This window comes from Mauremys mutica, chromosome 21, assembly GCF_020497125.1.
Source record: "Mauremys mutica isolate MM-2020 ecotype Southern chromosome 21, ASM2049712v1, whole genome shotgun sequence".
NCBI lineage: Eukaryota > Metazoa > Chordata > Testudines > Geoemydidae > Mauremys > Mauremys mutica.
In genome coordinates, this window is record NC_059092.1 from 7,846,769 (window position 1) to 7,860,810 (window position 14,042).

Genomic DNA, 14,042 nt, shown 5'->3' on the forward strand with positions numbered 1-14,042 from the left:
AACTTCTAATAAACCATATACTTTCCAAGTCCAGCTAATACCTTGTCCTCTAGTCCAGTGTTTCCCAAACTTGGGGTGCTGCTTGTGTAGGGAAAGCCCTTGGCGGGCTGGGCCGGTTTATTTACCTGCTGCGTCCGCAAGTTCAGCCGATTGCGGCTTCTACTGGCTGTGGTTCGCTGCTCCGGGCCAATGGGAGCTGCTGGAAGCGGTGGCCAGTACGTCCCTCGGCCCGCGCCGCTTCCAGCAGCTCCCATTGGCGTGGAGTAGCGAACCGCGCCAGCGGGAGCCGCGATTGGCCGAACCAGTGGACACGGCAGGTGAACAAACTGGCCCGGCCCGCCAGGGTTTTTCCCTACACAAGCGGTGTCCCAAGTTTGGGAAACACTGCTCTCATCCATTTATGCCTGGAGGTGCCTCAATTCCTCTGCAACCTATATATATCGCTATCCTTTCACCACTGTAATGCAGCCACCGCTGTAGTTGGAGCACAGCATCCAGCTATAGACATACCCATCCGTCTTCCATCTGAGAAATTAACCAAATGGTGCACTAAGAAAAAGGACAGTGAGTTCTAATTTGTCTTCCGTCTGAGGCAATTCTTCTGTTCAGTGAGGAGTAGCATTGGATTAGATGCTGAGCAGAGTGGTCCTAGGTGTCTAAAAATAAAACTTGAAAGCTTGTCTCTCTTGCCCACAGACGGTCCAATAAAAGACGCTACCTCACCCACCTTGTCTCTCTGAAAACACAACTGTCTCAGTCTGAAATAGAAAATATTTCATGTTCCCAGTATTCCCTTCTGAAACTATAGTAGATGGCTATTTCCATCCTTGAGTTGAGTGCTGGGTAAAACAGGTTAATGGTTTCCTGTCACTTATCTTTTAATTCTACTCTATAGAATTTAGCCGTTTGTAATAATGGGCTAATTCTAATATGTTACATTTGTGACTCGAGAAAATCCATGGAAGTCAATACATTTGATCTGGATTCACACCAGCTCTTACTGCAGTCCATTTCTATGTTCCCCAGTTTTCTTAAATTAGTTCTTTCCTCTTCGAGATATCTGCATTCCTAACTTTTGTCCAAAGAATTGTATAAAGAGCGCTTCTGAACTTAGTTGTTTAGAAGGACAGAAGCATCCATCATTTCAGCTGCCCTAAACAAAGGATCCAGATCCTGACACTATTTGTGAATTAAATAGATAAATTAATGCATCCAACGGGTCATTGAGTCCAATAGCCACATGCCAAAACATAAGGCCTGCTTCTGGGGTGAAATGTATAGTCATAACTATATCACTTGCTGTAGCCTCCCAGAATTTTGTGGTCTTGTGTGAGGATAACCCCTCATGTCATTCTTCAAAACTGTCCCCCCTCCTTGTCACAAATGTGGGGAATAATTTTCATTTGGCTGCAGCTATATGAATGCTTAGATGTGAATCTAGCCAGTAGGGGGCATTGGTGACACACAACTAGAACATAACATGGCAAGTTTCAGTTGCAGGAAGAGAGGAAGTAGAGGATGTGAGAAACTGATCTTCACCCACCTGCCTGCTGCAGAGAGGAAGAAAACCGTTAGGCTAAGGAAGCTGCAGATGCCACAAACTGTTCCTGCTTGGTAAGGACAGTCTCAGTTTTAAGAAAGACATAATGGTTTCCTGCAGTCACACTGGAAAATCCATCTATTTCAGTGCATTTCAGAGGGGCTAAAAGTGTGGCCATCTTCTACCTTCCAATTATCCCTGCTAATTGCTTTCACCTGTTGGCATCTATGGAACCAAACAACAGCAAAGGAACTGGTATGGAAGGAAAAGTGCCTCACTGTAAATTTCTTGTCTGTAGGTTGTGCGTGCTTCCATCAAAAGGCCGGAATTTAAAAAGTCATAAAAAAATCATAAAAATAACATTCACCAGATGCTGAAACTGTTCCCGTTTATCAGAGAAATCTCTGCTTAGGTAATTTTTTTTAATGTGTAATACATCCAGGAGATGGGAACAGATCTTTTGATGCTATTCTGGTTTAATGAGTAAATGTTTACACAGGGTTTTTAACCCCCTCCCCTCGTATTACAGGATTGTTCCAGTTTGGTTAATGGTTCAGTGAAGATGGAAAGACTCAGTGGGAGTTGGACTGGGCTCTAAATATCCTCCCCAATATGTCCCATTTCCATAATGAACCATTCTGACCTGTTGTGTAATTATGCTTTTAGTATGTAATTGGACTATATAATTGAAATTTTTTCTTGATCTTACAGTAGCTTTGAAATTGAGAAAATTGCTAGATTCTTCCTTTTTTTCTTGTATCATGATAAAAGCCATCCAACTATGCTATTCATTAATTGCTTGCAAATGGTCCCTTTATTTCCTTTATTTAAATCAGCTTGTTTTTAAAGTTACTTGGGAACAAACAAAAGAGATTACAGCCCACCTTTCCCTACTGCTCCTATAACCTTTAAAAACATCCCATCTGATTTTGTTGGCTTCAAAATTAGTAATAAAATAAAAATGTGGAGCCCTTCACTGAGATTCTGTGTCAGTCCTTCTCCCTATGCCACATTCTTGATCAGATTTTAAGGGAACAGAATAAGAGAAACTCTAGAGTAATGCCAAATATAAGATCAGGTCTTGGCTTAGATGTGCCTTTTGAATGGTGGTGCTTTGTCATTGGGTGGCGCTGTAACACCATCTAGGTCTTTCTAAATGAGATCTGGAACCAGATGGCTGGAGAATATAAGGGTGTTGCGTTAGAAGTGTACAAAGGATCCATGAAGGAGACTTCCCGAAATACTGACGTGGCGTATTCTGTTATGCTAAAGTATGTTATGAAAGGCAATTGCAGCAACCCAAACCCTTGACCTTTCTTTAAAGCTGCTGTTTGTTTCTGAGTTTCTATAACCCTTTGACCTAGGACTGTGAAAGCTGTTTGTGTAAGCACACAAATTGTGACTGGGTTTAAACAATAGGATATGAGCGTTGGTAAACCAAAGACCTGAGCGCTGCTTTCAGGGCAGATCCAGGTTGTTATCCTCTAGATCTATATAGTCCATGCAGCAACAGTGTAACCTGGCACCTGCAGAAGGATGGGGCCCACTAGCGCATTAGCATATGGAAAACATGATCATCAGGGCCGGTGCAAGGATGTTTCGCACCCTAGGCGAAACTTCCACCTTGCGCGCCCCCTCCGCCCTGATGCGCCCCCCCTTGTGGCAGCTCCCGCCCTGAGGCGCCCCCCCTTGCGGCAGCTCCCCACCCTCCGCTCTGAGGCACCCCCGCTCCCCCGTCCCAGCTCACTCCTGCTCCGCCTCCTCCCCGAGCACGCCGTGGCCCAGCTCCCTCCGCCTAAATGCTGGCGGCGCAGCCGAAGATCCGGCCGCCGTGGTTGCTGCTGAAGAAAATGGTGCCCCTGAAATCCTAGCAGCGGTTGCCTAAATGGTTACACCGGCCCTGATGATCATTAGCGCCCAGGCCCAGGGTCTAGGCCTCATTGACTATATCTGGAGCAAGCGGTGCCTGGGGGATTCCAAATGTCTTCATACCTTTTGAGATTTGGAAATTGCCACCCTGCTATTGTTGGCAAGATAAAGTCACTTTGAAAGTCAAGGTGAATCACAGAGGTAAAGATTCATATGGTTCAGGGAGGGGGGTGTGGTGACCAGAGCACATGACTGTCCGATTTCTGAAGGGGATAAAGCTGGGAAAAATTCTCCCTCTTAACTAGTTTGCGTGGCTTTAATATTCAGTAACCTACTTGTCTGACAGTGCACATTCATTGCTTGTCGCTTGCTAGCTACATTTAGCTAGGCTTTTTCTAAGTTCCCCAACATTTGAGAACCTAATGTGTCTCACTCCAAATCCTCACCATTAGAAATCCTATAGATAATGGCTGGGGACCAGGAGCCAGGACTCCTGGCTTCTATTCCTGGCTCTGCCATTCACTCACTACGTACCAGTGCGTGGCTTCCTTCACTCTTGCGTGTGAGTTTCCCCCAGTGTAACGTTGGTATAATGCTGCCTACCTCGTGAGTATGAGACTTTGTGTTTTCAAGTGCTTTCAGATCCCTGGCTGGAAGGTGCTGTTTTGAGTGGACACTGTCCTATGTCTGCCTGGGTGTACAAGGTTCATGCGATGGAACTGCTGGGGTGCTCTTATACTGAGTGGGGCAGGCTGCTTGTGTCTCTCTGCAGCAGCAAGAGAGGTTGGTTGTGAGGATGGGGTCAGTCCATTGTGGAGAAGGGCACATAGGGGATTAGTAGCATCTGCTCATCTGGGGTGGGAGAGTAGGATTCCTTTTCCAAGCCCCTAGCAGATTTCCTATGGGTATAGGGTGCCCTCGGCATCTGGCTCTTGGGATGAGAAAGGGGACACTGCATGCAGCCCAGCACAGCCTGCACCGGCAGACCAAAAAAGAAATCGCCCCACTCCAGCCTCGAGAATGTCATTTCTTGCCATGGTGTGTGGATCTGTCAGGGCTGTTTAGCTGCAATATGACAGATTGTCCTATTAATGTGTCATCAAGTGCACTTTTACAAATTCATGGCTTGTCTACAACTAACCTGAAAAGGGGGCTTAAGTATGAGAAGGCGCCAAAGAAAGTTAAATATTATTAACAAATAAAGACTGCCACATAGTTTTGATGGAATGTGAGCCGGGGGGCGGGGGGCGGGAGGATAGGTTGTTAACTGTTTAGCTTCTCTATCTCTGTGTTTCAAAGATCTGGGTTTGTGCTCCCAGCTCTGGCACTGACTCACCTTCTGATTTGGGGTGGGGTGGGAGGAGAATGTTGCTTTGATGCTCTATGCCTCAGTTTCCCCATCTGCAAAGTGGTGAGTAAGGATCCTGGCCAACCTTTGTAAAGCTCTTTAATATCTGTAATTAAATGTGCTCTGTAAGTGCTAAGCAGTGTTGCTTGGGGGATAAGCCCAGTCGTGAAAAGGGAGATATACTCAGCAAAATGGAAGTGCCTTATGGTCTAGTGGATAGAGCAGAGGACTGGGAGTCAGGGCATCTTGAATTTTATTCTTAGCTCTGCTGCCGCCTCGCTGTCTAACTTTGTGCAACTTCACTGGTCAGTCCCTCAGTTTCCCGATCTAAAAAACAGGGTGGTTATTCCCTAGCTCGCACGGCATTGATTAGCACAACATGCTCACACACGTATTCCAAGTGCTTTGAGATCTTCCTCAGGAAGGCAATGGGGAATGGTGACACGGCCTGTATTAATGACACCGTGAATCCAAGGCGGTCTGGAGAAAAACAGTTCGCGTGGAGCGAAGTTAAATAGAGAGTAAAAGAGAAGCCCTGACATCTGGATGTGCGTGTGTTGTGATGCTGAGTGCATATTCAAAGCCACATACCTCTAACGCTGCCACATTCCCAGGGGCAGTTTTGCGATTCCTCTGAGATAATGAAGGGGAGTGTGGTGGGGGGAGGGAGGGTGCTGATTTAAATCTTCCCTGGCACAAGGGCCAGGTCCACTTACACGGGCGTCTCTAATAGGAATGTGAAGAGAATAGGCTTGACAGCTCATTAGAATGATCCCTCCCCCTTTTTTTTTTTCTTTCTTTCTTCAAGTTGATGGAAACACTCTCAGGAAAGAAGTACTTATTTGCTGAGGAAGGCTTTGCCAATTTGCAGCTGGGAAAAGGAGCACCGAGAGAAATCCGAGATGATTGAAACTTAGAGAGAGAGACCTGAAATCTTGCATAGGGTAGAAAGGAGCTAGGATGGGAGAAATAAGACTCCACATCCTGACAGCTGTTTACAACACTGGAACTGATTGCTCGTCCTCTTCTTAAAGCCAAGGAAAGATAAAGCCGGACAGGGTTTGGCTTGGGACAAGTTTGTCTGCTCCTAATAGACCTGGGTACCTCCTCGGATTCCTTGTCTCTCCCAGTTTTAACTCTTGATGCGTGCGAGAGAGCAATTCTCTCCCTAGAGGACTGAGCCCTTGGTTGGATTCTGCCACGTCCTGCTTCTCCAGGAGAAGAGCGTTTGTAGCAGCTTTGGGTTTTCGTCGTCCAGCATTGATGAAGGAAAAGGGAACTGATGGGGGCTGGTGATTAAGGAAGGGGTCCCATCACTAAGCTAAGGATGGGCAGACCCCATTGAGCACCCTTTGAATTGTGCGCAAGGGTTTAAATGACAGAAGGTGAAATCTCCCATTGAAAAGGAACAAACCCACAACCCCCCTCCTGGGCTTATGTGCTGTCAGCTCTGGCCTGAGCTACAGTTGGCCTGAGCCATTTGACTTTCTAGGTTTCATAGCTGAGTGGATTTTAATTGAGATCTGAAGACTTGGTGCGGGTGGGGTAAAATTTTAAAGGCAGAGTTGGGGGAGAAATCTCCTAGTCAGTTTCCATTTATGAAAGCTCTGCGGGGCTGAGCAGACTGACTTCCCTTTCCCCTCACCCTTTGCCTGATCAAACTGCGGCTGTGGATCAGAATTTGCAAACAAATAGATCCATGTCGGTTCAATGTATCCAACTTGAACAGAGGATCTCTCCAGAGACAAGCGCGTTGGCGCGTGCTGATGATTTGACATCGTCTACCAGAGTGGATCATCTTCAACAGCAGTAACTTCAATAAGAAAGAAAGAGAAAGGGAGGGAAAAAGAGCCATCCGTATTTATTATTTCGTTTTGCTCCTGGAGAGTATTCAGCCTCGACTCAACACCCCCTTCTAAAAAGAAGCCAAAATGAGGGGCTGGATCTGGCTACTTGTGGCAACTTTATTGTGCCAGCAACTCTCTCTCTTTAGAGTGATGGCAGCAAAGAGAGAGAGAAAGAAGATGAAAGAGCCCAATCAGTATACAGAGCCCTTCAATGCAACCCTGTCCAACAGTGAAGAGCTGCATGGGCATCCCAAGGTATGTATTGAAGTAACCTGTGTAGTCATTGCACTGTGTAGTTTCTGGATATAATGTGTGGTTGGATTATTTTTTCATTGATCCAACCAGTCTTTTAACAATTCCCTTCCGCTTGTAAGAGAGAGGTGTTAAAATCTTCTTTCTGTGGCATGATTTTTCATCCTCCCGCCCCCTCAAATGACCAGAATACTAGGGATGGTGATGAATTATTGTTTTATTTACCTGCATTACTACTGTGCCCATCCTGGTAGTCTCTGATCATTTATTAAGGCACCTGGTTTGCAGGAAGTTTATGTACAAATTGTCCTTGCTCAAAAACAGCTGTTAGCGTCCAAAGCGATATCCGGGTAGCCCCAAGTCAACATTCCAATATCATTAATGCGTGTCTGTTGCACGCACACTTTTTGAGCGTGGGATGCGATGCCAAAGCAGGCTTAGATGACACAGTGGTCTGAGCACCTGAGTATGTCTGAGCCCTATCTGCACTACAGTTTCCACTGGGGAAAATGCACACATTGGGAATTACAGGTCAGAAAAGTCCTAGTGTAGCTAGACAATCTCTGTCAGGAGATCTGGAATAGCTGTGTGTGTTGTCAGGAAGGATTTGAGACTGTAGTAATAATGCCGGAAGGCAGATGTATATAGTAGGATCCTTGTGAGATAGAACAGCATAGACTATGCCTAATACATTAATGCCTGCTAATGCTGTACCACCAGGCATAGCAAGTGAACCAGTCCTGCAGGGTAGACCCTTTCCAGTAAGTGTCAGTGAGAATCATTCCAGTCTGAAGGCTGCAAAAAGTTGCAGGTCAATTGTTCAGGGATCCCAGAAACCCTTTAAGATACAGCCGCTGAGAATTCGCATTGAGTGATGGGGGTGGGCGGGTAGCGGGGTGGAATTAAAAGCAGGCCCTGGGATTAGGAGCAGGACAGAATGAAAGGGAACTGCAGCAGTGAGAAAGGAGGGAGTAACCTCCTCCATCACGCAGTCCCTTTCTCTCTGACACACACAAAAATGTCCCTTGTTTCAAATGTAGATGACCTCTAAAATGTGACTTCTTTGATCACGAGCATTAGGGGCGGCAGTCACTATAGCAATGGAGGAACAAACCTGTCAAAACCCGGGGGATAGCTGGGAGGGTGAATTAGAACAATCGGGCTGACATTCTAAATATCCCATTCAAAGCCAGTGTGAGAATAATTGGTTAAGGTTGGGCAAGTCTGGGAAACTGTCTTCTATATTAAAAAGCTGGCGGCTGCTCTTAAGTGATCATTAGGGGAATATAGGCTGTATTTCTTCTGTTAACCTTGCCCTGCTTATTGCAGACTTTGTCACCACAAACTGTGTTCATTCTTGGCAGGCTCATGCTCCTGATCTCAGTCACTTCTCCAAATGTGTCCTCTTGCTGCGTGCTGGGCCAAATTCATCCCAGGTGTAACTGCTGCAGTCCATTCAGGAATGAATTTGGCCTGCTGAGTAATTTATGAGACTGTTAGCAGTGTGTGTCTTAATTTCAAACGTAAACTAAATCTAGTCCGGGTCGAAATTGCTATAGCAATGTATGCATTATTGCTAGAAGTAGTGTAGCTGTTTCGAGGCAACACACATACATAGTAATGTACATTGTTTAGAAGCTGCAGCTTCTCAAGTTGAACTACCTTGCTGCTTCCATGGCAAACCTTTTGGCTACTACAACAGGTTGGTGGTGCAATGAAGACGGAACCTCTGCAAAAACGATAGTGCTGAAACAAAATTCAAATGTTCCTGACCTTGTTCGATACCCAGATCCAAAGTTTGCACCTTGAACTTCTCATAGGGTGAGATCTTATAAGGTGAAGAATGCTCAGTTAAGGATTGTTTTGAAATATATCCAGACTGTGGCTAGAGTGTATTGTATTTACATTTATATAGCACCTTCCGAGCCAAGGGGTTTTAGACAAACTATAAACATAGAGCACCACTGAGCTGCAGCCACCTCTGGGGTGAATGTCAACTGCCATCTATAACAATGAGCACTTTGATCAGGGACACCAGGGCAAGCAATTAAGTAAATTCCTACAGGGCCACACAGGAGCTGAGTTTTTAAGGTCTTATCTGAAAGACCCCAACACAATAAACAGTTTGAACTTTACATATCTACTTCTGAAGCTGACCCTGTCAGGCTTTGAATCTGTGGGCCCAAGGAGTCTAGAGGTTTCATACCTGATCTCGAGATCACAAAATGCTTTACAAGGTGCACTGTGTGTGCAGTGCCATTGAAATGAGTATCTCCACCTCTGGAGTGGAAGGCTCTAGCCAACCAGTGCACAGCTTGCTGCACGAGGTGTATGATACAGACTGTGAATTAGGCAGCTTAGTACAATTGCATCTATCTGTATGCATGAGCAGTTCAATGCAATTAGGACTAAGTAGCCATTTGTTAAAAATATTATCGTATTTTACAGCATGGTTAAATTGCCAAAGCTTTTGTTTAAATCTGCCTTTAAAATCTGGTGCTGCCTAAGTGTTTGATCCTAGAAGAAGTTTGCTTTTTATGGAGAATTTGCAAAAGTATACTTTCCCCTTAACCATGGAAATGCGGATCCCAGCACGCACGCAGCAGAAAATGTCAAGATGAAGTAACAGGCCCCTGGTTCTTCCTTTCTGTTCAAAGTGATTGACTGTTGAAAGACAGCTGTTTAAATACTCTATAAAGAATATATTAGATGAGTAGCCAGTACTTGTAATTCATACCTTACAGTGAATGGTAACTGGCATGGTTTGAAGAGGTAACACGGCTACCACTCTGAAACCTGTCTCCTTAGCTAGTTGAGATCAAGCAGCATGTAAAGGACTGCATGATTTTTCTGTATTGTTTAGAACTCAACATATTAAAACCCACTTCAGAAGTATCCCTTCTCATGCTGGGTGATGATATCCCTACCTCCAGGAGTGGGGTGTCAGAAATCAAAGCTTCCAGACCTCACTCATTTAGCTTGGTCACTTGCTGGGAGTTGCTTTTCCATGGTGACTGACTTAGCCTCTCTGGCCACTACTAGGATTTGAAGGTATTACCTCTGAGGAGTCTCATTTGGTAAAGTATCAGAGAGGTAGCCGTGTTAGTCTGGTTCTGTAAAAGCAGCAAAGAATCCTGTGGCACCTTATAGACTAACAGACGTTTTGCAGCATGAGCTTTCGTGGGTGAATGCCCACTTCGTCGGATGCAAGAGTGGAAATTTCCAAGGGCAGGTAAATATAAGCAAGCAAGAAGCAAGCTAGAGATAACGAGGTTAGATCAATCAGGGAGGATGAGGCCCTGTTCTAGCAGTTGAGGTGTGAAAACCAAGGGAGGAGAGGTAAAGGTGACCTGCCAAAGAAAAGAAAAAAATCTGACTGTGCTTTTACCCTTTGGTATTGTGCATAAAAATGCTTAACTGTTTGTTTTTGTTGTTGTGTTTTGAAAATCTGCAGTCTTTTTTACCATACAAATTAAGATCTTGTTTACCCTGGAAGACTCTGTGATCACCTGGAGAAGGCTCAAGGAAGTGAAATCTGATTAGCCAAGAGGGGAAGTGATTTTTATTTAGGCTGCTTAAAACTCAAGTGTTTGTTTTCATGTGTTTAACTAGATATCTGGGCGGTCCATCTTTGTGGTGAGGCCACACCCTGGCCTTTTCAGTTAGGGGCTGAGAGAACATACATGGCTTCTGAACATACACAACTCTCTTGAGTCATCCAAGGAGACCTCTAACTAAAACTGGGAAGCAGCAAAGAATCCTGTGGCACCTTATAGACTAACAGACGTTTTGCAGCATGAGCTTCCGAAGAAGTGGGTATTCACCCACGAAAGCTCATGCTGCAAAACGTCTGTTAGTCTATAAGGTGCCACAGGATTCTTTGCTGCTTCTACAGAACCAGACTAACACGGCTACCCCTCTGATACTTAAAACTGGGAAGTGGAGCATTTGACACTTCTGATATTCCTAAAGAGGAAATGTTTGTGCTTCATGGTCTCAGAGAGACAGACAAGGTTTTCATCTCAGGGCCAAAAGACCAAACACATCAGACACTTGATCATAGCCATTATACTGTACATGTTAAAAAAAAGGCAAAATCCCATTTTTTTTCCCCCTCGCTGGGTCATTTTTAAAGTGATTGTCTTGCTCTCCTGGAATTGACACCTCCTCATCTATTGTTGGGAGTGGACTACATCCACTCTGATTGAATTGGGCCTGTCAGCACTGGTTCTCCACTTGTGAGGTAACTCCCTTCTTTTCATGTGTCATATTATATGATGCCTGCAGCTGTAACTTTCACGCCATGCATCTGAAGAAGTGAGGTTTTTTACTCACGAAAGCTTATGCCCAAATAAATCTTGTTAGTCTAGGGCCTGAGATCAAGGAGCTTTGGCTAACAAAACAGGCTCTTTCAGCTCAGCTAGAAGAGGTTCATGCTTTAAGATCCCCAGGTTCAATCCCTACTGTTGATCTACCCAAGTCCAGCAATGAAGGGGTTCAGGAATAGTCACTTGTCTGATGGGAAGCTAGCCTGGCAATGCCAAAACAGACATCAAGGGGGAGTTTATTGACCAGTGCTGCTCTGGGCTGGATCTGAACCGGCTGCCAAGGGAAGTTAATGCTTTTTATCCTGTTACCAAGCCATTGAAACTTCTAGTGCCCCTCTCCTAGCTCCTGTCCCAAGAGAACGGCTTTACATTAGAACAAGTAACTGACCTATTTTTTTCCCCAGAAGGAATCTGTTATTAAATCCTTTATTCTAGGCAGGATCTATTGTAAAAGGTTTTTTAAAAAAAATACTTGAATGCAGCTGGTTCTGTAATTAGATTCAACTGCTGGAAACCAGAATTGTAGCTATATTGCAGCACTCGGGTATAACTGGGCTTGAAATCACAACCTCCTGGCTAGGCGTGTTGTCCTGTCTGATGGTTTTAAAAATCTCCTTGGGCAATTGAGCTAGGTGCAATGGAAGCCTTTTGTGAGCTAATTTCTGCCTACTCTGACCACCTCAAGAGTAACAGGTTATACTAAAAGCAGACACGGTTATTTTCACACACAATGCATGTGAATAATAATGACATTGGGCTGCATGTTACCTGACAGAGTTTAGTGTTCAGTCAGTCATCTTCTTTTTGCCCTCACTGGCATCCAGCTAAGGCGCTACCCTGGGAGTGCATGAAGCAAGCTGGCTAGGAAAGGGGTCATTTCTAATAGGGCCTTTCAGATGGGAGCGCTTTGCAGATTTGGCCCATGCAGGAGTCACATTCTTCTCATCACTGTGATGCAGCCACCTCTGGGGTTGAACACCTCGGCTGTTCAGCAGCAGCAATGTAGGATGAGGAGAATATTGTGTATCGCACTGAAATTGTGGGAAGGATTTGAGGTAAGCAGAATTTTACCCTGGTTGGAGTTGGTACCAGAAGTGTCCATGTATCTTTTTAATAGTCATGAAGTGCTCAGGAGGTACCTGGTTTTGCATCTCCCCTGAGTGCTATTTTGGGGCACTCATTCAACGCCACCAGCACCACTTTCTTCACCACTTTGGTCTTTCCGTGGCAGTCCCCCAATGAGGTAGCGCCTAGGTGTGAACCTGCTTATCTTGTGAGATCTGATAAGATCAGGGCTGCAGGCAGAAAGCTAATTATCATTGCACTCAGCTCCCCTTCAAGGATGTTTGGGAAGCCAAGAGTGGGAAAAGGATGGAGGTTGGAGCTAATGGAGTTTTTCTTCCATCAGCCATAGGAATCGGAACTGACTGCAGCCTAAGGTTAAAGGGCAGATGTAAGCTGAAGGGCAGGTGTGTTACTCTGCTCAGCTTCCTAGTAGTCTTTGGAGCTTAGTTTGTCCATGGCAAATTAATAGGATTCACGTGGATGGTAATTCCAAAGGTCTGAGGAGTTTGTGTGTAAAGGGTCATTCTCCCCTATCCCCTGCACTGGTTCATGAACAATGTAAAGGCACGTCTGCGAGAAACTAGACCTTGATGCTTCCCATGGACACTGTTAGCTACTGGAGCCTCATTTTGATCCACCTGAAGAAAAGAATCCAGGGGACCCTTTTGATGGCAGAACCCAAGTCAGGCTTTCACAGCAGCCAGCAAAAAGCAAATGTAGCGACCGACATCATGGGGCCACTAGCAGGGTCTCCGAACTTGGGATTTCCGGCGTTAGACTCACCAAATTTATTTTTTTAATGTTTCTGGTTGAAGGTTTGATTCAGTTCTTGTCTTAGCTGAACAGATTCACCCGTTCCTGAAAAATAACTAGGGCCAGATCTACCTGGGCTTTATCTCATTTAATCTTCCCCTCCAAACTTCTTCTATGCCACTTTTTTTTTCCGTTTGAATCCTGACCAAAAACCAACAGTCCTTCCAGTTAGCCAGTCCATTGAGGTAGCACAAAGCACATACCACCTCTGGTCATGAGATCTGCATGTTTGCCTCACTTGGGAGATTGGGCACTCAATTCAAATTCAATTCAAGGAGACTTCATTGGCATGACAAGCTCTACGGGTATAACCAAAGCTGTCTGTCAGAGATGGGTAGAACCCACTCATTACTGTCCATGCCTGACCCAGTGTGCTGGGAGCTGCGACAGAGACGAGGGTACGTGCTGTTCTTCACCCATTCGAGGTCAGCTTAGAATGGTGTTACCAGCATAGCCCAGCCCTCAGCAAGTAATTCAGAGCAACGAAATAGTTGGATGTACTTGGTCTTTCGGTCTGCAAGCAGCCTGCAAGATTTTCTTGAACTAATACGATTTATTTCCCAACGGGCCTCACTTGGATTTCTATTCAGGAGCTGGAATCCTATGAGCACAGTGTAGTACGGCTCTGTCAAAACTGTCTAATGCTTCCCTTTCTACAGTGCCTTTCCCAACGCATGCTCTGCCTGCAAGTTCAGGGATTGCTTCACCTGCCACTTCCCTACAGTTAGCTCAGAGTCCATCTAAGCCACATTTTTTCACCTGGAGTAGCACTTTCCCCTGCGAATAGGCCTACTGACTTCAGTGGGATTCCTTGTGGGTGTAACGGTGACAGGTGCATGCCCTCGCAGTGGATTAAGGCAACTTTCTGAGTGACACAACAGGTTTGGAGCTGGGGAATGAAGAAGAATCCCTCCAATTAAACGCAGAGGGCCATTTTAGAGAGGAATTCCAGTTGGGATTTGGCGAGGAGGCTGATCTTA

General features: G+C 45.3%; 1 protein-coding gene across 2 annotated transcripts in view; it reads left to right on the forward strand.

Moving 5' to 3' along the window:
* The first annotated feature begins 1,505 nt into the window (after window positions 1–1,505).
* Window positions 1,506–14,042, forward strand: part of C1QTNF12 (C1q and TNF related 12) — a 47,643-nt gene continuing 35,106 nt past the window's right edge. For both annotated transcript variants that reach the window (XM_044995844.1, XM_044995845.1), the window contains exons 1-2: window positions 1,506–1,614; window positions 5,566–6,859. In XM_044995844.1, coding sequence (XP_044851779.1) covers window positions 6,689–6,859 — 171 coding nt within the window. In that variant the 5' untranslated portion in view covers window positions 1,506–1,614; window positions 5,566–6,688. The remainder of the gene's footprint in view (window positions 1,615–5,565; window positions 6,860–14,042) is intronic.